Source organism: Pelophylax lessonae, assembly GCF_965119305.1.
Source record: "Pelophylax lessonae genome assembly, chromosome: 2".
NCBI classification, from domain to species: domain Eukaryota; kingdom Metazoa; phylum Chordata; class Amphibia; order Anura; family Ranidae; genus Pelophylax; species Pelophylax lessonae.
In genome coordinates this window covers 365,036,166-365,061,881 of record NC_138769.1, presented here as the reverse complement: position 1 = coordinate 365,061,881, position 25,716 = coordinate 365,036,166, and the positions used below count along the sequence as shown (strand labels likewise).

Below are 25,716 nucleotides of genomic sequence, written 5' to 3'. Positions count from 1 at the left end.
CAGCTTGATTATTTAACACAAGCTCTGCTTGCCTAATCTTTTGCAGGATAGGCATATTTGTCCAGAGAGTGCATTCCTTAAATTTGGTGGAGGGAATACGGTGGTGTGAAAAATATTTTTTGAAGTTTTATGGTTCACATTTTAAACACTGCTTTGCGTTGAACTAGTGGAAAATTTTGCACTATATATTATTCGATGTTGACACATTTTTGCACCATTTGGACTATGTATACTCTTTTAGATGTATATTAATTTACATTGCAATTTGTGTGATTTGGGCACTATTTCAGTAGTTTCGGATATATGTACAATTTCTCAGCGCTGTATACTGTAATGGTTTTTGTTTTATGTTTGAAGGGTTCATAAGTGTGCGCGGGGGGTGTGCCAGGTGCTGATTCCCCCTACTGCCCGGGCTTCCCCTGTGTTGCATCTCCCCCCCAACAGTGCTGCTGTCTTCTCTCCTTTCCCCCTGGCTGCTACAGGGGATGTTTTAGGATGGAGAGCAGGGGAAGAGGCTAGTCAATATGTCATTTACCAGCCCCTTCCTTTTCTAAATGAACACAGTGAACCCACTTACTCACTTCGTTCATTCGTAACTGAAGCATTGTAAACTATGTTTACAATGCTTCAGTGTGTGAATGAACAGGAAGACGGTCAGCACAGAGCACTTCTTCATTTACTGTCCAGTGCAGCTAAGGCTTGAGCTTTTAGGCGCACACCCTAATGCAATAGGCTGCGCACTCCTTTGGAAGGGTTATTATATTATTTACAATGCTTCAGTTTGTGAATGAACAGGAAGCCGGTCAGCACAGAGCACTTCCCATTCATTTACTGTCCAGTGCAGCTAAGGCTTGAGCTTGGGCGCACACCCTAATGCAATAGGCTGCGCACACCTTTGGAAGGGTTATTATATTTATATACAGCAGCAGAACACAATGTTGTGACCATAGCATGGAAGGGTATCTTGCTTTTTAGTATATCAAAAAATATTTCTTTATCATACATCACTGGACACATACTTCATTAGCTATTATAGTAAGGTTATGCTGCTACCTTTAGGTGATTGGATACAACACTGGCAAGAAGAAAAAGATGGGAACTAACCTCACAGGCATAACCTTTCCCCATTAGGCAAGGTTTAAGTTTTTTTGCTAGTTTCTAAAGCTCACATATTTTGGTTTAGATGTTTGAGGCCCGGTTCACATATGTGCGAATTGGATACGGGTTTCCCCACATTCAATTCGCATGACATGCAAGTGTGACCAGCTGTCAATGGAGCCAGTTCACATAGGTCCAGGTGCACATTCAACAGGGTCCTGTGCATGTTTCGGTCCAGTCCAGGTGCAAATTGAGGCAAAATTTGGACCTGATTTTCACCTGTACCGATGAACAGGAACGCACCAGACCCCATGCTGGGAATCACAGCCACACATATGTGAACATGACCTGAGGCCTGTTGGCTCTTTCCCGTGTTGCCTCCTCTAATAATTATTGCTCGTGACATTTTGTAATACCCAATGAAGATGCTCGTGTCCTGTGATGTCCGATAAAGAAAAAATGGATTTCTTAATACAGACTTACCTGTAAAATCCATTTCTTTAAGTACATCAAGGGGACACAGACACATAAATCATAACATATGGGTTATATAGCCACCTTTAAGTGAAGGACACTGGCAACCAATCAGAAAGAATGCCCTCCTATATAACCCCTCCCACACAGGAAGTACCTCAGTTTTGTGGCAAGCAATAAAGACCCCATAGAAGAGGGGAGGGACCTCTGTGTTCCGTGATGTACTTCAAGAAATGGATTTTACAGGTAAGTCTGTATTAAAAAATAAATTTTTCTTTTCATACATAATGGTACACAGAGCCATAAATCATAACATATGGGATGTCCCAAAGCAATGTATCTGAGGGGAGGGGGACACCAAACAAATACCGCCATCCGACCACAAAAAGGATTACACCACTGCTTGTAGAACACTGCGGCCAAATGCAGATTCCTCCAGGGTCCCAACATCCACTCGATAGAAACGATTGAACGTATGCACCGACAACCAGGTCCCGGCCTTGCAAATCTGAGCCATAGAGGCTTGATGGCGATGTGCCCAAGAGGCACCTATTCCTCTGAAAGAATGTGCCTTTACAGGAAAAAGTGGAACCTTACCTTCTAAACCATACGCATGGGCAATAACCTGGCGAATCCAATGAGAAATTGTAGACTTAGATGCGTCCAACCCCTTCCTGGGCTCTTCTGGCAGCTCAAACAAGCTCTCGGTCTTACGAATCCGAGCTGACTTCTCTAAGTAAAACTTAAGTGCACGCATTACATCAATAGAATGCAATAACTTTTCCTCCTCTGAGTGAGGATCTGCAAAAAAAGGAAGGTAGTATAATGTCCTGATTAAAATGAAAGGCGGACACCACCTTGGACAAAAAAACCTGGGCGTGGATGTAGAATCACCCTATCTTGGTGGAAAATCAAGAATGGCTCTTTACAAGAAAGAGCTGCTAGTTCCGATGCCCTTCTAGCTTAAGTTATTTCAATCAAAAAGACCAGTTTTCTGGTCAAAAGCACCAGGGGAACCTGCCCCAGAGGTTCAATAGGCTGTTTTTGTAACACTGCCAACACCAAATTTAAGCCCCAAGGACACAATGGCTGCTTCACAGGTGGAAACAAAAGTAACATTCCCGAACGAAGGTCTGAACCAACGAATGGGAAGTGATCGGTTCTTGGAAGAAACCCAATAAGGCTGGATTTTGCCCCTTTACTAGTGCTCAAGGCTAATTTCATATCCACCCCTGCTTGAAGAAAAGCTAGAATTCTCCTGATTATATATTTGTGGGGATGACATTCCCTGGCGTTTATCAGCGTATGCACTGCAGGGCCAGATACACCCCGCTCCTTCAAGATTAAGGCTTCAATAGCCAAGCCGTCAAATTTAGAGACTGCACAGCAGGGCTGACTATCAGACCTTGAGAGAGTAGGTCCGGACGCAATGGTAGAGCTCAAGGTCTCGTCACTGTAAACCTTTGGATTTGCATACCAAACCCCGTCGGCCATGCTGAAGCTACCAGAATTACTGGTTTCCCCTCTAGCTGGATCCTGCGCAACAGATGCAGTTTCAGCTGCACCAGAAGAAAGGCATAAATCAGGGAATACTCCTCCCAAGGAGTCACCAAAGCATCCACACCGACTGTGAGTGGATACCTGGTCCTGAACACAAATCTTTCAACTTTTTGTTGAACCTGAATACCAACAGATCTATGTCTGGGACCCCTCAGCATAGGCAGATTGATTGAAACATTTCAGGATGTAAGGACCATTCCCTCGGAAACATCTGTTGATAGCTCAAAAAAAATCTGCCTGCCAGTTCTCTATCCTAAGAATAAAAACTGCTGTCAGGCATGGCACAAACTTCTGTGTCCAGGATAGGCAGATATCCACCTCTTTCTGGGCTGACTGACTTTGTCAGCTGACGGCCGTGGCATTGTCGGATTGCACTCTTACAAGGTGACCCAAAAGTCTGGGCGTCCAGTATTTCAAGCCCGACTGACTGCTAGGATTTCCAGAAAGTTGATGGGGAGACGTCTCTCCACCCAAGACCATTTCCTGTGGACAATGGCTTCCACCACTTTCCAGGTTGCTGAAAGAAAGGATTCTCCAGAAATATGGTCAACAACCACCAATTCAAACTCTGACGTACTCTTGGTACCAGAGACATGGACCAGTCCCAAGACTAAACCCTTCCGGTACATGCAGACAGAATGTTGTTCTGTAAGGGTCTGGCATGGAATTGAGCATAGGGCATTTCCTAGTAACATCATGCAAAGACGTATAGAAGGATATCTCAGCCTTACTACGGACCGAACCAGATCCTTCAGTTCTGTGACCCTTCTTGTTGGCAAGAATATCTTTGCCTGTACCGTGTCCACAAGAAGACCCAGATATCCCAGACGCTGGACCGGCTGTAATGCTGACTTTGCTAAGTTCAGTATCTAACCCAGATGTCAGGAGACTAGCCAGAGGAGAGTTGCCCATAGGCCTGGCATGGTGAACAATTTCCAATATGGCCGAACTCGCACAAATGCGCACACAGGTATTGCGAACGCACATTCACCACGGCAAAGACATGTGTGTGTGCTGGCTCACGCAATGCTTGTCAGATCTTGGCACCCTCTGGCCTTTAAAAGAGAGACTGCAACACATGGACATTGCTGACTGATCTTCAGCTTCCTGCTTCCTGTTCCTGTGTGTGTGCTTATGCTTCTGATCATCTGTTACCGACCTGGCCTGCCTTTGGATACCTCTTGTCTTTCCCCCAGCTCTGACCTTGGATAGCCCACAGATCTGCTCTTGTCTCTTGTCCTGTGTTTGACTTTGGCCTGCCTGACCACGTTCCTGCTCTTCTGTCTGCTGACTACTGGCTTACCAACCTTGGCATCCATCTCTGACTATGTTTCCTGCTTCACTCTGTCTGCTGTGATCCACCCTGGTGCCTACCTGCAGTACCCAGCCTACTGTACCCACCTGCAGTACTTACCTGTTGCTCCAGCCTGCAATACCTATTTGCCATATCCAGCTTACTGAAGCCACTACAATCTGTTTCCTGCTGTGTGCAGTCTGCACCATCATCAGCTTCACTGGGTCCTACTGCTCACCTCCTCTGGTATCCACCTGCGGAGAGATCTCCACACATGTATCTCTCATACGTGGCACAGCCGGAAATCCCTGCTTCTTTGGGCTTCCTGTTCCCTGTTTCCACCTTCAGGGACATCTAGCACCTAGCCGCAAGGAGAGCCCTCTCGGCATTTCGGCTTCAGGACCAGGTACGTGACAGTATCAGTCAGCCAAAAGATGTCTGAAGCCGACAGAGGTGCGTCTCCATTAGAGGCTCTGTGCCAACAAGTCGCAGCCATCACGCAAGCCATAACAAATCTGCAAGAAGACTATGATCAATTGGAAGGTCGTCTGCAGAGTCTATCCACTACTCCTTTTCCTACTGTCCAGAACCCGAAAATACGGCCCCAGCCTCAGCTTCTGCTGCCATTGAACGCACAGCTGTCACACCAACGGCATTGGTACCTCCACCTGAACCAAGGGTCCCCATACCTGAGCGTTTCTCTGGGGACCGAAGAAAGTTCAGGGCTTTTAAAAACGCTTGCCAGTTATATCTAGCTCTGCAACCACTGACTTTTTCTCTTGAAACCGTTAAAGTTGGCTTCGTCATTTCTCTGCTCACAGATGAACCACAATCCTGGGCCCATTATCTTATGGAGCAAAAGAACCCGGTCCTCAACTCAGTCTCAGCTTTCTTCGAAACTATGTTGCAACTTTAAGATGACCCCCAGCGAATGGCCACGGCCGAGGCAGCCCTACACACACTACAACAGGGGTGCCGGCCTGTTGAGGACTATACAGCTGAATTACATAAATGGTCAGCAGATACCGGCTGGAATGAGGCCGCATTAAAGTACCAGTTTCAGCTCGGCCTATCTGAAGCACTTAAAGACGAGCTGGCTCGAGACGACGCCCCTGCCACTCTGGAACACCTTATCAAACTGTCCATCCAGCTTGATGACCGACTGCGGGAGAGACGATCCGAACGAATTCAGTCCTCCAGACCTACCTGGATGCTACCCAGAGTTCCCCCAGCAATCCACTCTACATCTGTTACCTCTTCTTCCTCAACACCTCTGGAGGGGGAACCAATCCAGATTGGACTGATGCATTCTGCCCTAACTCCCGAAGAAAGGACACGCCGTCGGCAAGCCAACTTTTGCCGCTACTGTGGAGGGGCTGGACATTTTCTTCGTAATTGCCTTGTGAGACCCAGTAAGCCCCAGCTTCCTGGCCCTGCTTACTCTCCAATCTCCGGGATTCACCCAGCTCACCTACTTCTACCCATCTCATTACAGGTGGCAGATAGGGAAATCAAGTTTCAGGCCATAATTGACTCCGGTGCCTGCAGTTGCTTCCTAGACCTTGCTCTGGCCAAGAAATTTAGCATTCCACTTAGACCTAAAAGACTAAGCCTTACTGTTCACCTGGCAGATGGCACCATCCCCACATCGGGGGCCCATCACCCAAGAGACTGAACCTATTATGACTATAACTGATTCTGAACATCAGGAATTCCTGTGCTTTGATGTCCTTTGCTCCCCCATGTTTCCTGTGATATTGGGCATCCCTTGGCTGCGAGCCCATAACCCCAGGATTGACTGGTCTAAGGGGGAGATCATATTTTCCTCTACCTACTGACACCAACCAGACTCCATTCTGGGCCAACTATGGGTACCATCCATCCTTTCTACCTGACGTGTTGCCTGAAACTCCTGTGCCCGCAGTTCAAGACAGATTAACCTCCATCTTAACCAACTATTAGGTTCTTCAGGAAGCCATTTCAAAAGCTCAGGAGGATTATAAAATGTACTATGATGAGAAGAGGAGGGGGAATCCAGTTTTGAAAGTTGGAGACAGGGTCTGGCTACCTACGGCTAATTTGAAACTCCCTTGCCCTTCATGAAAGCTGGGTCCAAGGTTCATTGGGCCATTTCAGATAAGGAGAGTGATAAACCCTGTGGCCTTTGAACTGACACTTCCACAATCTTACAAAATCCACCCGGTCTTTCATGTGTCTCTTCTGAAACCTGCCTCTTCCAGGAAGAGAAGACCCACCACCACCACCACCGGTTACAGTGGGCGAAGATACTGAATTTGAGGTAGAAACAATTCTTGATTGCAGAAAAAGAGGAAGGCAAACTCAATATCTTGTCAGATGGAAAGGTTACCCCCCTGAAGAGAATTCTTGGGAGCCCAAAGGGAATATTCATGCTCCCAGATTGCTGCGGGAGTTCTTCAACAGAAACCCTGAAAAGATATCGCGTTTGGGCATCCGGAGGCTGTCCGTAGGGGGGGGGGCACTGTCAGGAGACTAGCCAGAGGAGAGTTGCCCATAGGCCTGGCATGGTGGCCAATTTTCAATATGGCCGCACTAGCACAAATGCGCACACAGATATTGCGAACGCACGTTCACCACGGCAAAGACGTGTGTGTGTGTGCTGGCTCACGCAATGCTTGTCAGATCTTGGTGCCCTCTGGCCTTCAAAAAAGAGACTGCAACACATGGACATTGCTGACTGTTCTTCAGCTTCCTGCTTCCTGTTCCTGTGTGTTTGCTTATGCTTCTGATAATCTGTTACTGACCCGGCCTGCCTTTGGATACCTCTTGTCTTTCCTCCAGCTCTGACCTCGGATAGCCCACAGATCTTCTCTTGTCTCTTGTCCTGTGTTTGACTTTGGCTTGCCTGACCACGTCCCTGCTCTTCTGTCTGCTGACTACTGGCTTACCGACCTTGGCATCCATCTCCTGACTATGTTTCCTGCTTCACCCTGTCTGCTGTGATCCACCCTGGTGCCTACCTGCAGTACCCAGCCTACTCTACCCACCTGCAGTACTTACCTGTTGCTCCAGCCTGCAATACCTATTTGCCATATCCAGCCTACTGAAGCCACTACAATCTGTTTCCTGCTGTGTGCAGTCTGCACCATCATCAGCTCCACTGGGTCCTACTGCTCACCTCATCTGGTATCCACCTGTGAAGAGATCTCCACACCTGTGTATCTCATCTGTGGCACAGCCAGCAATCCCTGCTTCTTTGGGCTTTGTGTTCCTTGTTTCCACCTTCAGGGACACCGAGCACCTAGCCGCAAGGAAAGCCCTCTCAGCATTTCGGCTTCAGGACCAGGTACGTGACACCAGACGTTCTAGGAACTGTACTGTCTGGAGGACATTTCAGCTTAAAGCTGAAGCCGATCGATCGATTAGTAAAAGATTGTCCTATCACAGATATTCCTCTGGACCTTAGAACAGCCAATACTGTATTTAGGATCTTTGTGAACACTCTTGGAGCTATGTGTAACCCGTAGGGCAGGGCCACAAACTGAAAGTTACAGTTTTCTATTGCAAAGCGTAGAAACCTTTGCTGAGCCTGTAATATAAGCACGTGAAAATATGCATCCTTGATGTCTATGGATGCTAGAAATTCCTCTCCCTGCAGGGAGGCTATGACTGAACAAACTGACTCCATACGGAAAGTAAGAATGTTCAGAAACTGGTTTTACAGTTTTGAGATCCAGAATAGGTCTCACATCCCCGCTTGGTTTGGGGATTATGAACAGGTTTGAATAAAAACCTCTAAACCTTTCGTTCTCCGGAACCTCCATTATCACTCTTTTAACCCTTGGCTGGTCCAATGCCAGAAAGAGAGACCTTTTTAAGGGATCTGTCGGCACACTTGACCTATTAACCGAGGATACGGGAACACCCGAAATTCCAGTTTGTACCCCTACGAAATGGTGGAGATAACCCAGTTGTCTTGGATTGATTCCACCCAAACCTTTGAGAACTGCAGCAGCCTTCCCCCAACCCAAGTGAGTGGGGGCGCCCTTTGACAGAGTAGGCTTAGAGGAATACTTGGCTGATCTCTGGGCCCAGGGCTTTTATTGACCCTGCCCTGAAGGCTTGGTTCCGAACCCAGATGGTTGAGGCTGTCACCCTCATCTGGAATTAGAAGCACTGGTAGTCTTTTGGATATACTTATCCAGATCATCACTAAAAAGGCGTTCTCCCTGAAAAGGGAAGCCAGCCAGTAACTTTTTCATGTTAATTAACATAAAGTGCGAGGTAGATCTGACAGATCTTTCATAGACTCTCCTTGAGAAAGAACTGTCTTGGACACCCGCTTCATACGTTCTTTTTAAAGACTGACAAACTTCCAAGGCCGCTACTGCTGGCTGCAACGCAGATCCTGCAACCGCAAAGGAGGCTTTCAATAAATCTGCTGGATCTTTAAAAACCTGGGCATTATCCACAAGGCAGGTTAAACTCTTGTTAACCGAAGAAATGGCAGCATCCACAGTGGGTATATACCATTTCTTAGTAAACTTTTTCTTCCATAGGGTACAATAGTGAAAGCCTTTTAGGAGGAACAAAAAATCCTATCAGGATGGTCCCAATCATTATACATTTCTTGCTCCACAAGTGGATGTATGGGAAATGTCGGAGGACTATGAGGAGGGCGCAATGAGCCTAGAGAGGAAAAGGAGACTTTAGTTGTCTCTAAGGGAGGAAATTTGCGTCCAGACCGAACCATTTCAGTAAGAGACTGAACCAATAATCTGTTTGTGCCAGTACACATAAACCCACTGTTACTAACGCAACCCAGCTGCTGCTGCTGCTCTGTGTCCCCTTCAGCCTCAGCAGAGGCTAGCGTGTTGGAAACATCACGCCCATTTATGCTGTACTACCCATGCGTGGCATGCTATGTGGCTGACACAGACACGCAAACACGCCCTCTATGCGGCGTACGCATGTACTTAAAGGCGAAGATTTTCACTCGCGTGCAAATAGGCCTTCGCCAGAGACACGATATCAAGGGAGGAGACGAACATGCAGGCGCTTATGCGCCAAAGCGAAAACAGCAACCATATGGGGTGAGAGCAGCTTAGGCTGAATTTTGTTTGTCACAGCTGATCAGAGGCGTAACTAGGACCTTCAGGGTCCCAGTGCAAGAAACCATGAAGAGCCCCCCGGACTCCTGGCCGGGGCCCTTCCCTTAAAGCCTGGCGCTCTTCCCACTAATCCTGGGGCCCTTTAATTTCATTGTGGGGCTCTTTATTACGGTCCCACAGCGGGACCCTTGCACAAGTTCTGCAGTGGGCCCCCTTCCTGCCATCTTGGGGACCCTACAGAGGTGGAATGCCAAGGCCTGGTCGCAAGTGTGACCTTTGCGATGCTGGAAGTTCACCCACTGGTGTCAGTAGTTTTTATTTTTTGGTATTTTAATTGTATTATTTTTTATCATTTTATTTTATTTTTTTACAATGTCACTGACTATGACTCTGTCCATTCAGAAAAGGGAGGGGCTGGTAAATTACATATTTACTGACCCCTTCCTGGTTCTCTATTGTGACACATCCCCTGCAGCAGCCGGCAGGAGAGGGGAGGGAGCACAGTGGGGGGGGGGGAACCAGGGGAGCACACGGGGCCAGAGACAGCAGAACACAAGGGAACTGGATAGGAGGAGTGGCGGGGCAGCATACAGAGGAACCAATCTCCTCCATTTTCTTTCTGCAGCTACAGGAGGAAAAAGGAAGACAGTGATTTCTCTACAAGCTGCCCCCGCCGCCCCTCCTATCCAGGTGTACAGGGGAGCCACACAGGCCCCCTAGAGCATGGGGCCCAGTTGCAATTGCAACCCCTGCAACCCCTGTAGTTACACCCCTGCAGCTGATACCTTTCAGGTGATCGGCCCAGGGCAAGAAAACAGTGTGATAACAATAGGCAAAGAAATAATGTTTAAACAAACTTTGCATCATCCCACAACTGCACAAGCTCATATAATCACAATTGATATAAATGGCACATTTAATCCCTAAGGAAAAGCCAGAGCTTTCAACAAGATGTATTTTGCATAGCCTAACATCCAAAGTCTCATGCACACATTGGTTTGTCAAAGCTGATACCTCTCAAGTAATCAGCACAGGGTGAAAATAGTGTCAGAAAAACAAGCACAGAAACAATGCTTAACAGGATGTACAGTATTTTGCCTAGGCTTAACATCCATAGTCTCATGCAGAGACTCACATGGCAATCATTCTCTGGTATCTTTTTAAAGGGAACAGTGCATAAAATATTTACAATTTGCAATTATGCCAGCAACTTTTACCTTCAAGGTTTGCTGTATGAGTAAATATTTAAAATTGGACTCACCAGTCCTGGCGCAGGATTCTGTTTTGAAACAGAAATCCAATCTTCACCCATCACAGCGAGCTTTGTCTTGGCGACCTTCAAGGACTGGGTCCCCTTGTTTTAGAGGGGCCACAGCCTTGGACTTTTAGAGCACCCTGCACAGAGCGCCTTTGGGGTTTGGTGTTCCAAGGGTCCGGATCCCAGGGTCCTGCACCTAAAAAGGACAGCATTACAGGCAAAACCTTTTATCTGCTTCCCGAGGTACCATCTTTTTTAGTCCATTGACTGTTTTAGATAGATCTGATAGCTAACCCCCTTAGATTCAGTGATCTTTGATCGGGGTATGTAGCATATCTTCTTTCTTCTTTGAAGAGAAATGTGGAGAGACTCTCCACCATGACCATCACCTTTAAACACTGGCGAAAAAGCTGAGGTACTTCCTTTGTGGGAGGGGTTATAAAGGGGGCATCCTTTCTGATTGGTTGCCAATGTCCTTCACCCAAAGGTGGCTATATAACCCATATGTTATGATTTATGGCTCTGTGTCCCGTGATGTACGAAAAGAAATAGGATTTTTGGTTTACTTGCAAATTTCTTTCTTAGAGTACATCATGGGACACACCTGCCCCAAATCATTAGTAAGACCTCCTCTGGAATATGCAGTTCAGTTTTGACCACCAATTCACAAAAAGGATATTGGGGAACTTTAGAAAGTGCAGAAAGTGCTAAAACTATGAGGAAAGATTAGAGAAACTGAATTTATTCCATCTTGAGAAGAGGAGATTAAGGGGGGAAATTATCAACATGTATACATACATAACTGGTCCATATAGTGAACTTAGTGTTGAGTTATTCACTTCATGGTCATCACAGAGGAGGGCAGGGAAGGGGGCAGTGGTCCATATAGTGAACTTGGTGTTGAGTTATTCATTTCAGGGTCATCACAGGGAAGGGGGCACTCTTTACATCTGGAGAAAAGGAGATTTAATCTCCAAATACGGAAAGGTTTCTTTCTTCAGAGTAAGAGCTGAGAAAATTTGGAATATATTCCCCCCTTAAATAGGTGGTTCTGGCCAGCTCAGTAAATTGTTTTTAAAAAGGCATGGATTCTTTCCTAGATACACATAATATAACTGGATGCTAATATTTGTAGGTAAAGTTGACCCAGGGAGTATCTGATTGCCTCTTTACTCATACTCGCAGGTAAAAAAAAATGCTATCAGTGCAACCCTAATTGTGTATGTAGGAATGAATAACTTTTTTTTTTCCCCTTCTATTGGTTGAACTGAATGGATGGTTTCTTTTCAACTGGACTAAGTATATAATGTAACTATGTAACACCTCTTCTATTATGGTTAATGGCTTGCTATAAAAATGTAAGCCTTGCCTAATTGGGAGGGGTTTTGCCTGTGAAGGTACTTCCTGATTAGTTTTTCCTTGTCAGTGTCTAATCAGCTGAAGGTTGCAGCACAACTCTATAATAATGGGCAGTGGTGGCTGGTGAAAATAAAAAAAAATGTTCTCGCTCCCTGATTGGCCGAGACGAGAAGCCGGAAACTGGAAGTGGCGCAATAACGAATTTTGATTTGCTAAAAGCAAAAGTGGGAGGGTCCAAGGACAATGTCAAACAAGCCAATTACAGCCTCAGCCTCCAATCACATGCCTATTAACCACTTTACAACCGGAGGATTTTGCTGTCTTCCGTCCAGGCCACTTTTTGCGATTCGGCGCTGTGCGACTTCAACTGACAATTGCGCGGTCGTGCGACGCCGTACCCAAACGAAATTTACGTCCTTTTTTTCCCACAAACAGAGCTTTCTTTTGGTGGTATTTGATCACCTGTGCGATTTTTACTTTTTGCGCTATAAACAAAAAAAGAGCGTTTATTTTGAAAAAATAACAATATTTTTCACATTTTTTTATATGAAATTCCCCCCAAAAAAGATGTAAAAACCAATTTTTTTAAAAGTTTTTGGCCAATTTGTTTTATGCTACATATGTTTGGTAAAAAAAATCGCAATAAGCATATTTTGATTGGTTTGCGCAAAAGTTATTGCGTTTACTAACAAAGGGAAAGATTTCTGTCATTTTTGGTGTTTTTTTTTTAACGCGTAATGGCGGCGATCTGCGATTTTTTTTGCGGGACTGCGACATTGCGGCGGACAGACCGGACCCCTGACTGACATTTTTGACACTTTTGGGGGTACCAGTGACATTACTGCAGTAATCAGTGCTATATATATGCACTGTTACTGTAAAAATGACACTGGCAGGGAAGGGGTTAATTTTATTGGAGAGGGAGGGGTTAATGTATGCCTGGTGCTTACTGACGTGTAGGGGGGGAGGTGACTATGTGATTCATGGACAGATCGGATGTCCAGCTATGCTGAACAGTCCGATCTGTCACTCCCTGTCACTATGGAGATCCGCCCGCTGTGTTTACACACAGCGGGCGGATCTCCAGACTCGATCCCCGACGATCGGGTAAGAGCAGCGGCGATCGCCGCTGCTCCTCCCCTGGCCCGACTCCCGCTGTGAATGAAAACAGCGGGAGCGAGCCTCCGGCGGCGCGCAAGCGCCGCCCAGAAGGGGAGGAGTCCAGTCACGTTAATACTACGTGACTGGACGGGAACGAGCCACTCTGCCGCAGTAGTATTACTGTGAGCGGTAGTAGAGTGGTTAAGTCAGCAGATCGGTGTCCTGCAGGATAAAAGAAAGGATCACCAGCGGAGCGAGCGGTGCACACGTCTGCTTACATCCGCTGTTCAGCCACGCCCCAATCACATGCTTATTAAAAATTGTCAGAGCTAATAGACAGCTATTAGTCTGACGCCCAAAACACAGTGGAATGATTTATTTGTAAATAAATTATATGACTAACATTTTTTAACTTTAGGTGTTAAAAAATATTAGTTATTCTATAATTTATTTAAAAATAAATCATTCTATGAACTTTGTTAAAGACTGGCCACCACGGATAATGGCTAGTGAAAAGGCTCTGTGTCCCATGATGTACTCCAAGAAAATGATTTTTACAGGTAAACCAAAGCCCATTTCTAAAGACTCTAGTTCTTTTTTTTTTTCAAGTGAGCTGTGCAAAAAATCCCACTTTTAGCCATGACCCACACATTGGCTGGTATTTATGAAGTGTGGGATGAAAAGAGTTCTTGATCCAGTAAAAGCTTCTTATTACATAACACATCTACAATAACAATTATCACTGGCACTCAGGATTTTACATTAAATACTGCTGGGCTAAGATAACATATTACTTATGTACACGTTGTGTGCATTTAATTATTATAGTTGACCTCATACATTTTTGCAGCAATTTGCATGTTGTATAAGACATGGTTTACAAATGTTGCACAGGTGTAATGCTTCCAATCTGACCCACTGATACATGTTTATTGTAAAAACAGTTCTGTATTGTATACTTCAAGACATGAAGAAATGGCATTTAAAACAGGAAGAACCGGATAAGCAATGAAGACTCTTCAGTAGTCTGTGAAAAATACTGATTCTATATTTTCTTTTACTGGTGCATTTCTCATGAACAAGAAAGAAGAGAGAAGCTATATTTTACAGGTACAAATTAAGTGAGCTATACATCAATTTACAATTTCTTTGGCAGTAATTGGTATGCCCATTAGGTAACCTTGGCATAAACAGTCCCATTTTGCCTGGGGTGCAATAACACACAAGTGGAATTAGTTCCTAAATCTTCCAGGCAGTAGAATATTACAGCATTCTCAAATGTGAACAACATAGTGGCATTATATGACATTAAACACATAAATCTGGCTGTGTTTTTCCTCTAATAATTACTATAATAGTTCATTGAACAAAACAGTATTACTCCACATAGAGTATACTGAATGAGTATACTGTAACTAGTAAAATACAAGCTAATTCATAAAAAAAAAAACTATAGCCTTTATATCTTTTTAGAATATTGTTCTTCCTAGGAAGGCAATATGAGCACATACAAGAGTATATCACAGACCATTGATCTGCTATTGCCAAACATTGTGTAACCAGCTCATAGGATGATGTGGCTTGAGGGTTAGAGTGCTCATCTTTAACCTTAACAATATGCCATTCAAAAGCTAAGCTTCAATTTACAAACAAAAATTGAATTTTTTGACTCACTGTAAAGTATTTTCATTGAGGGATGCAGTATTTGGGTTATACTGCCACCCACAGGAAGATTTAGACACTTGCCAACAAACTGACTGCCTAGGTATAAGACCTCCTACTCCCAGCATGCCTCAGATTTGTAACAAACCCAATGTCAAGAGCAAGACCATAAACACAGAGGTTGTAGAGACAACCAAATCATTGAAAGCTCAACAATGTTGATCAGGAGTCTGTATTCCCTCACCGTACAAGTCCCCTCTCTAGGATTCCTCCCAAGCTTCTCAGGTTGGCATTTGTTGTGTTGATCTTCCAAGAGATCGGAAAGGAAAGATTTCACCATCTCCAATGCTAAATTCCTGAGCTACCAGACCAGAGACAACCTGGTCTTTGGTGTCAGGTAAATTGGTTTGTCCAGAGACTGAAACGAATTGTCCCACAATGACAGGATGTTGGATTGTAGGGGTCTGAAGTGCCAACATTTGCCCCATGACTCTCATGCAAAAGCAAAGAGTCTGTTGACTCTTGTATTTAAAGCGGAGCTCCACCCAAAAGGGGAAGTTCTGCTTTAAGGACTTGATCCTCGATCCTCTTAAACAATTGGCAATTTTGAGGAGCGGGCACCTGGTTTTGACCAGTACCCGCTTCCCATGGCGCTCGGCAACAGAAGTTCTCCTTCCTCTCTCCCCCTACAGTCTACTGGGACACTAACAGGTCCCAGAAGACTGCATCCACCACTCACAATGCACAGTGCAAAAAGCAGGTACCCGGCTGTCACAGCTGGGTGTCCATACTGAAGATGACAGCACTGGGGACCGAAGACAGTGGGTGAGACCGCCTGGGGTGAGCTCGCTGGTGGATCCTGGGACAGGTGAGTGGCTGTTTTTTAAAAGTCAGGAGCTACACTTTTTGTAGCTGCTGACTTTAAGTTTTACCACGGGTGACTGGCACTCATCTTTAAAGCAGAGCTAAACCCATCGATTTAAAGTGGAACTAAACCCTCCTCTTCTTTTCAGCCTCCTCTGTTTGATCTGCAACTGCCATGGTGTTATGGCACCAGCCATTAGATGGTTTGACAGTTTAGTTGAGAGCACAATCAAATATGAGTTAACATGCCCAGCATGCTTGGAACGTAACTGTTTTTTTGAAACCAATAAATTTACGGATTTAGTTCCACTTTAACGGTTTCCCAAAACAGTTACATTTAAGGCAAGCCATAAATGATAACTGTCACAACTGCTTCTGCTCCCAACTGAACTGTCAAGTCATTAAGTGGCTGGTGTCATTTGATGGTTTGACAGTTTATTTGAGAGAACAAGCAATTGTGAGTTAGCATGCCTGGCAAGCTTGGAATGTAACTGTTTTTTGAATACAATAAATTGATGGGTTTAGTTCCGCTTTAACGGTTTCCCAAAACAGTTACATTCAAAGCATGCCATGAATGATAACTGTCACAACTGCTTCTGCTCCCAACTGAACTGTCAAGCCATTAAGTGGCTGGTGTCATAACTGATCACGTTGCAGTACCATGGCAACTGCAGATCAAACAGAGGCTAAGATAGCAGCTTTATTGGCTGTAAAGGATAGGAGGGTTTAGTTCTGTTTTAAAGCTAAAACCTTAGAGAATTTACAGCGTGAGGAAGACAGACTGAATGGCAGGGCCACAAATGGAAGTTTGAGGGTGCACAGCAAAGAAATTGGTGATGAGCCAGAAAAATAGGGACATGCAAGTATACATCATTGATGTCTACATAGATAAAGTCTCCTTCTTAAAAGTTGAAGGTATAAAATCCACTGTGGATTTCATACAGAACTTTTGGGACCAAATAAAAACATTTAAGGCCTTGAGATCCAAGATGGGGTAGATGCCCCCCTTTTGGTTTCTGAACTGTGAAAAAAATTAAATAAAATCATTGAAACCTTTCTGAAACAAGAACTGGGGCAATAACCTCCTGTTCTGGAAATTGGGTTCCTGGATTAAGTTTGGCCTTACAGGCTGAAGCCCGGGAATAACAAAAGGAACTCTGCTTTGCTGCAGAGGAGGGCTGATTCTTCTCTGCTTATGGCCTAGGCTTCTTTCACTGAGGAGTACTCTTACCCCAGTAATGTCATTAGTAAGGGTTCCAGAGCAGCTCCGAAGAGATATTCACCCTCAAAGGGCATGCGCAGCAAACATTTTTTATCTGCCTGCTCCACAACCAAAAATTTGAAACAAAGAGCTTCTTACATTGTCACTGACAGAAGATTCATATGGCAAATAAGATAGGAGACATCTACTAACCCATCTACACTATACAGGGATGTCAGCACAAACCGTAAAGTATACCTAAAGGCAAAACATTTTTTAAGATTGAATAGAGAGCAGAGGGATTAGAGCACCTTTCAGGTTTCATCCTCTCTATTTGTCTTGTTCATCAAAAGTGAAAGTATAAGAAAATCCCACATTTTGGGATGTCCCCAGAACAATAATAGAGTGGAAATCTTCCAATAGGGACACTAGTTCTGATGAACCTGATGACAACCAGAGATTCCCTCGCTTTGGAGGGATTTTCCTGTTTTAGGATTGGGACAGGAATTGAAGGGAAATCTCCTCAATGGGAAACAGATGAGAAAAAAAAACTGGCAGGGGTTATAACTCCATCCAAAATGAAAAAAAATGTTTTTTGTTTAGTTCCACATTAATCACTCTACAAAAATGGATGATTAGCGTGACATAAATCTGAATCCCTTGACATGAGTTTATTCTATTCTCTCTAATATTAACAGCTTAGCATTTCCGTCATAGCAGGCTGCAATGCAGGGCCTGCCAAGGACAAAAAAGTTTCAAACAGTTTCACCAGCTATTTATCAGTAGGATCAGGCTGCACCTACATTTTTAGGCTGGCACACATCTCATCAATAGGAGCGGAAATGGTCTGGAAAAGCCTGGGAGTTAAGGCAGTTATGTGACTTCTCAGGGACGACCTTACTTGGCAAGGATTTTTGAGACGCTTCACCAGATGGGGGTCTCTGCAACCAAAGAATAAAGGGCCCCTAAGAAAGTCATTGAGCTAAAACCCATGCTTGTAGGTCATCATCACACTTGGGTGCTTTTAAGCTCTCCACTGGCAGAGTCCACTCACAGGAGTACAGTGCAGACTTCACATAATAAATAAGTCAGAGCATAGTGTGGTGTAAAACTGCGATGTCTGTTGGAGAGCAATCCCACTTTCTTTTTTTAAATCAAGCCCTTGGTAAGGGAACCTACAAGCCAGGCTCCCGAAGAATTTCCATATCCCTCCCTCAGATCAATCATCTTAGGGTAGCTATGCACAGCTCGATTCTCTCTTGTTCAGCCTGCAAGCTGAATGAGAGAAAATCAATTTCCCCATCCACAGGTAGAGCACGAATGAAAAACTCTCCACTAGCAGATATAGTTAGACAGCTGTGGCTGTTTGAATAACCAAACAGTAAATGAATCTGACTGTATGCAGTCACTGGTCGGCTGATAAAAATTGACTGAGCCAGCTGTAAAATTAAGTCAACTTGTCGAGTCAGGTAGTGCTTACAGGGCCACAACTTGAATTTTTGACAAATCAGCAGAAATGTGCTGAAATTAGAGCTGTCTGTGGCTAGCCCCACTTTATCAAATGATGGCAGCTCAACTGTGCTTGGTTTATTCATGTCAAAAAAAGGAGGAGGAGCTCCTTGTCCCTTGAAAACTGGCTATATGCCCAATATCCATTATTAAAGAGACAATGTTCAATGCAATTTAACCACTTGCCTACTGGGCACATTGAACCCCTTCCTGCCCAGGCCAATTTTCAGCTTTTAGCACTGTCACAATTTAATCGACAATTGCACGGTCATGCTACACTGTACCCATATGAAATTTTTATCATTTTTTTCCACACACATAGAACTTTCTTTTGGTTGCAATTTTATCACCGTTGGGATTTCTTTTTTTTTTTTTTGCTTAACAAATGAAAAAAGACTGAAAGTTTTGAAAAAAAAAAAATTGTTTTTCTTAAGTTATAAAATTTTGCAAATATGTAATTTTTCTCTTTCACCGATAGGCTGCCCTGATTATCAGTGTAAATGTCACATCACCGGCACTCCTTCTGGAATGCTGAATACTGGCAAGTTTGTTTACATGTGATCAGCTGTGATTGGACACAGCTGATTACATGGTAAAAGGGCTACTGTGATTGGTTCTTTACCCCGATCTGTGATAGCTGTGTCCAAAGGACACAGCCATCACAGAGCACACCGGGTGCGCACTGCAGGGGGCATGGTTCTGAGAGGACATCTTCCCAGAACTGGACGACCGCACTGTAGCCATCTTTTGGCTATAGTGCAGTTGGGAAGTGGTTTAAATCGCCTGTTTTATTCTGCAGCCGCTATAATTTTTTTTTATTTTTTATAAAATTCAGTGCAATATGGCAATCTGGAATGCCTTCAAAAATTTAATTTCCCAGAAATTTGCAGTCAGTTTCCAGAACATACAAGTTGGTTTTGAGGCATCACCACCAACAGGAATTTCTGTATTGGTGAGATACTCACTAAGGGTTAAATTACTTTTGTAGTCCAATATTTTATTAAATCGAGTAGCACAAAGGCCATCACATGTAACATAAGAGCTATTGTAAATAAAGAATGCTTCCATGCAGGGAAAGGTACATTATCCAGTGCCATGAACAAATCAAAACCAATGACAACACAAAAGGCCAATTGACTTGTGAACAAATAGAGGTCATCAAATTATGGCATTTGGGTTAATATACAGGCATGCAGACACTGTAGCTTTTTCCTATTTTTAGAACACAGAGTGCACCAGCTGATTATAATGAACCAGACCCTCCCACTCAAACATGTATTATATCACAGCATACAAATTCATACAGTAGAGCTGATGCCTGTCTTAGTTTTTTTTTTTAGGCTTTTATTTCCATCTGATGATCCAGCCAGTAAAGCCTCATACACACGCAATGATGGTTGGCCGTGAATTTTCGGCCAACGTCCGATCGGCCGATTGTCGGCTTGTTAGTATGATGCTTCCGACAATCGACTGCGACTTTTTGGCCGAACAAAATCTGGTGTGCAGGCTATAAAATTTTTGTTGGCCGTAAACAGAATGGCCGATTGTTCTTCAGTCAGTACAGATTTCAGCAGACAAAAATGTGATAAGCAAGACTGGGCATGTTCAGAGAAGAAAAAAACACACGAAAAGTAGACCAGAACGTGACATCACTTCTTAAGTTGGTTTTTGTTGGCCGAGAAAATTTGTGTTCAGTCTAGAGCACATTTCAACCAACACAACATCACTGGACAAAAGACTTCCGATCTGTCGGCCAACAATCGTTGCGTGTGTATGAGGCTTAAGTCTTGTTTTTCAACAGAACAAGCTGTCCTTCAAATGAAGCCGTTAACAGGGTTGAGGCAAACTATCCAACACTGACAGGGGTGCCTCTAATGAGGTGCTTTTATGTAAAACCTTTATCCCAAAAAAAAAAAAAACTGTTGCTTTTAACAGTGCAGTAAGCTAGAGTTTGGCTTCAATTTGTTAGTGTATTAAAATCTGCTAGTATATCTAACACCCCCCCCCCTAGATAGAAAATGCTGCTGGCTAAAAGGTGCCACTGCTCATTCATCCAGAGTGGGGAAACCCTAACACACGAAGATCAGCAGATGAAAAAGGCCTTTAAAAAAAGAAAACAAATTCGGCCACCACATCTAGTGTTTAGTAAGCTGCAATATATTACATTTTTGGTTTGGGGTTTAATACTGCTAGGAATCTGCTACAAAGTTTGTTAACCCCTTCATGACAGAGATAAAAAAAATCTTAACCCTGCAACTCTGGCATGGGTTAACTATAACAACTGCTTAGTGGATCTGGGTAAATTATACTTTTTTTTTTTTAGAACAAATAGGGCTTTCATTTGGGGGTAAATGGTAATTTGAGGGCGAGCCTAAATAGTGACTAGTGGGTTAATAGGTACCAACATCCATATTGAGATCAAAATCAAAAAAAATAAAAGATGGAGACTTTTTTCCCAAAACATGGTCTCCAAAAATTGGGAAGAAAAAGGACTATAGGTGATTTGGACTTTCTTTGTACCTCAGATATAGTTGGCATGTACAGCAACCAAGTATTATAAAAAATGTATTGAATATACAGTATAGTTAAAAAATCATAAAAAACAAAAAAAAGACAGACTGAATATTCATTCTCAAAAAAACATAGAATTCATATTTTGAAGCTGAGTAAGAGCAGACATGGGTCAGTACTTATTGCACTTGAAACAGAATGTGCTGAATCAATTAGGATATCTGTTCCTCAACATGTTTCGTGGTTATGGTCTGTTTCCTCAGGAGCATTATAGTATATACACATTCTAGGGGTATAAAAAAAAAAAAAGTATGAGCTACGTGCATTACAAAATATAAAAAAATTTAAACAAAAATAATAAAAAAAAAAAAAAAAAAAGGTGAAAATGTGTGTGGTACAAGAAAAAAGTAACATCAGACACCCGACCAGATAGCGACTCAGCTATAAAAACTCCCCCCGCCGAGCATGGGGGGGGGGGGGGGGGAACTGTAAATAATCAAAAAAATTGGGAAAATATAACAGGTAATGAAGTACAAAAAAATTACTAAAAAATCCTTCATTTTCCTTGTTTCTCATTAGATTTTTACAAATGGTTTTGTATTATTTTGTACTTAATTACCGGTTATTATATTTTCACAATTTTTATTATTATTTACAGTCCCCTGTGCTTGCCAGGGAAGTTTTTATAGCTGAGTCGCTATCTGGTTAGGGTGTCTAATGCATCCTTTTTTTGGTGAGCCGAAATATTTCCCTCCATTTTCCCCTTCCTTTTTTTCCTTGTCCCACACACATTTCACCCTTTTTTTTTATTTTTATTGTTTTTATTTTCCATTGCACATAGCTCATACTATATTTTTATACCCCTAGAATGTGTATATATTATAATCCTCCTGAGGAAGCAGACCATAGCCAGGAAACATGTTGAGGAACAGATATCCTATTGGATTTTGCACATTCTGTTTCAAGTGCAATAAGTACTGACCCGTGTCTGCTCTTACTCAGCCTTGAATAAAAATGAATTCCATGTTTTTTTGAGAATGAATGTCTTTTTTTTGTGTCTTTCATGATTTCTTAACTATGCCGTATATTCAATAAATTTTGTATTTTTGCACTACTTGTTGTACATGCCAACTATATCGGAGGTACCGAGAAAATCCAAATCACTTATAGTCCTTTTTCTTCCCAATTTTTTGGAGAACAAAGTCTCCATCTTTTTCGGTGGTAAATTGTGAACATCTGATTTTTTTTTTTTTTTTGCTTATCAAATATAAATTGGCACAAATTTTTGGAAAAAATTTTTATAAAATTCAGCTGTATACTTCTTGCCAAACTATAATTAATTCTCCTACATCTGACGATTGCAGAAATACCTCGTACCTGTATGCTATTTGTACCTGTAGTAGAGCCCAGAAACAATAGTTTGTTGCTTTTATAATCCTACCTAAAATACAGGAAATCTGACATTGACTCCGGGTATGACCTTTGACACTAAGCTAGTTTAAACTGTGATCTGCTGTTTTATCTCCCCCCACACACTTTTTGCTTACAATTCTCCTCTAGCGAAAAAAAAAAAAAACAGGAATGAGCTATAGAATTAGCATAAATTGGTAGACAGAATAATTTGGTTGGTTGCAGGCTGGTCAGTAAATTGAGCTGGGAATTTTCTTTGGTTTTGTTTGACATGCGTCAGCCTTCAAAGGCCAGTTATAGGTGTGGGCTGTGGCCATTTGTTTTTACTATGAGCTGTAGATAGCCAATCACAGGCTAAAAACAGAAATCAGGCTTAGCTTGATCTCTGTGCCTTCTTTCTGTTTACAGTAGCGTATAATATATATATATATACACACACACACACACACACACACACACGGATTAAGACCCACTTCTGTGAGGACACATACATGTGTGTCTATGGTGGAAGTGGTGCAAATTCTTGCAATGTACATAGATCATCCACGTTACTCTAACAACACATGAATCCTAAAGTTATGCAAAACATACTTATACTTTAACAAAACAAGGATACCCCAATAAATATTTTGCATAAATGAACATGAAAAAACACAGCACAAGCATCTTCGGTTTCTAGGCAAATTTTTATAGTAAGTAACAGTTATAAAATAAACAATCTACTACAAAACCAATGTCGGCTGCACGTGGCAAACTAAGAACAAAAAAACAGAAGGCTCTGTAAATCATTTGAAAAGAACTTGATAGGTGGCAGTTCACCATCTACCATACTTTTACAAGTAGTTTTCCAAGAGAGTAGAGTTGTTTAAGCAAAGTCCAAAATACTATTTGATGGTGGACATCAGCTCTACACACCAAGATCAAAATCATCTCTCTCTTCATTGTAGTTCATGACGTGTTTCTTAATCTTGGAAGAGTCCACCCAGGTGACAAAGTCCTCCATTGTCCTGGTGACCAAGAAGGCTGGGTCGGTCACCACTTCGGGACCCACACGAATATGGCCCTGTTCTATGAAGGTGATGGCGGTCTTCAGGTTCTGGGCCATCCTTAGCTTCACTACGATGGAAGGTAGTCGCCTCCTGCAGAAAGACGAGGCGGACACGGTGTCACACAGATGTAGGCCCTGCTTGGTGGGGATGAGGCCCATGGCGTACAACTTCTCCAGCAGCTTGGTGGTACTCTGAGCCCGGAAGGTATCTTTCTCATCCAGATCTTTAACCTTGTGGGCAAGTTCCCGCACGTGACGGCTCAGCTTATTGTAGGCGGTGTAGTCCTCCCTGCGGTTCAGGTGGTATTTCCTCAGCACCTTCACCTCGTGCAGGTTATTATCCACCTCCCAGTTGATAAAGTCCACCTTTTTGAGCAGCTTCTGCTCATGGTATTTTAGTTTGCGCACCATGGTCTCATAAGCAGCCTCACAGACCCGTCTTTTACTGCACTTCCCACGTGTGAACGCCGCTCTAGAACACTATTACCAAGGGACACTTCCGCCACACCTCCCGGGATGCTTTGCTGTGAGCATCACTGAAGAAGCGATCTACGTGTAACCTCCCCTATAGAAACTTCCGCCACACTTCCCGGCATCCTTTGAGGCTCTGCCTAGCTGCCCTAGCAAACTTGTAACGTTAAAAAACCATACCCCGTACACCTTCATGCATATGCCTTTGGTACGCTATAATCACCGAAGACTTCCGCCACACTTCCCGGCATCCTTTGCAGCTCTGCCTAACTTTCTCATATGCACCTATGGTATATTATAATCACGAAAGACTTTCGCCACACTTCCCGGCATCCCTTGCAGCTCTGCCTAGCCTTTTCACATGCACATATGGTACATTATAATCACGAAATACTTCTGCCACACTTCCCGGCATCCTTTGAGGCTCTGCTTAGCCTTCTCCCATGCACATATGGTAAATTATAATCACGAAAGACTTCCGCCACACTTCCCGGCATCCTTTGCAGCTCTGAATAAACTTCCCATTTGCACTTATGATAAGGTATAACCACAAAAGACTCCGGTACACCTCCCGGCATCCTTTGCAGGTCTGTCTAGCCTTCCCACATGTAACTATGGTACGCAATAATCACAAAAGACTTCCGCCATACTTCCCAGCATCCTTTTCGGTCTGTAGTGTTAACGACAGAGTGGCTGAGGTTGACGCAGGTCGGTCTGTAAAGGTCCCACGTCAGAAGCTAGGGAAGCAGCCATTTTGTAGAAGAGCTATTTACAAGCTGCTCTAGGTAAACGACCCCAGTAAAATGGCGCTCATAGTGGAGACAAAAAACTAAGAGAAGCCAATGTATGGCGATTTGACAGATAACAATAACGTACTGGGAGGCCACTTCCTAGTTGTTTCTTAACCGAACTGATTGAGTTAGCAAGTGAGCCGCCAGAGGTGTAATAGACGGCGATATGGCGAGTTATCAGTACGGCCAGGTGAGAGCGGGCTCTAGTGAGGGGAGGGGGGATGGTAATATTATACACCATGACCAGGCTTGTCCAGGTATGACATACTGTCACATGGGTGGGGTGAGGCATGAAAAGCTCTGGATGAGTTTCAGTAAACTCCATCAGACAACACTTAAAGTGTATGTAAACCAGAAAGCAGAGATGTAATATTTGCCTCCCTCTTGATCTGCTAACCATACAATGGAAAGGGTTTTGTTTTACCTGCTTTATCATTTCACGAAATATTATTATTCTACAGGATTTATATAGTGTCAACAGTTTGCGCAGCACTTTACAATATGAGGGAAGACAATGAAGTTACAATACAATTCAATGCAGGAGGAATTAGAGGGCCCTGCTCATTAAAGCTTACAATCTAGAACAGTGATGGTGAACCTTGACACCCCAGATCTTTTGGAACTACATTTCCTATAATGCTCAGCTACACCGCAGAGTACATGAGCATCATGGGAAATGTAGTTCCAAAACATCTGGGGTGCCAAGGTTCACCATCAGTGATCTAGAAGATCTGTTGATTCTGCCTGAAATCTAGTGAGCTAATAACTTCCTGTGCTGAGGGAATTCGATTGTTCTCATAGATCCCTGAGGACTACAGAACCATGCCACTCTGTGTTATGTAGAATAGAAGGGACAGGGCTCTATAGTTTCTATTGTCCTGATCCAGTACAGTGAGTGAGTGTTGTCACCCTAGGTCAGGAAGCGTGTTAGGCTGGCCATACACTATACAATTTTCTTATTCAATTTCCTTTAGATTTACCTTTAACTATGTAGTGCAAGGGCCTGCCTGATTAC

At 43.5% G+C, this 25,716-nt stretch overlaps 2 protein-coding genes across 2 annotated transcripts in view; one reads left to right on the top strand and one right to left on the bottom strand.

Moving 5' to 3' along the window:
• Positions 1-23,067: 23,067 nt before the first annotated feature.
• On the bottom strand, positions 23,068-23,992 carry IMP3 (IMP U3 small nucleolar ribonucleoprotein 3). Its single transcript, XM_082244308.1, has one exon. The coding sequence runs from the start codon at positions 23,848-23,850 to the stop codon at positions 23,299-23,301; it is 552 nt and encodes a 183-aa protein (XP_082100434.1). The 5' UTR covers positions 23,851-23,992; the 3' UTR covers positions 23,068-23,298.
• A 723-nt stretch (positions 23,993-24,715) lies between these two features.
• Positions 24,716-25,716, top strand: part of PEF1 (penta-EF-hand domain containing 1) — a 29,651-nt gene continuing 28,650 nt past the window's right edge. The window contains exon 1 of the mRNA XM_082247099.1: positions 24,716-24,891. Within this exon, the coding sequence (XP_082103225.1) occupies positions 24,868-24,891 (24 nt within the window). The 5' untranslated portion in view covers positions 24,716-24,867. The remainder of the gene's footprint in view (positions 24,892-25,716) is intronic.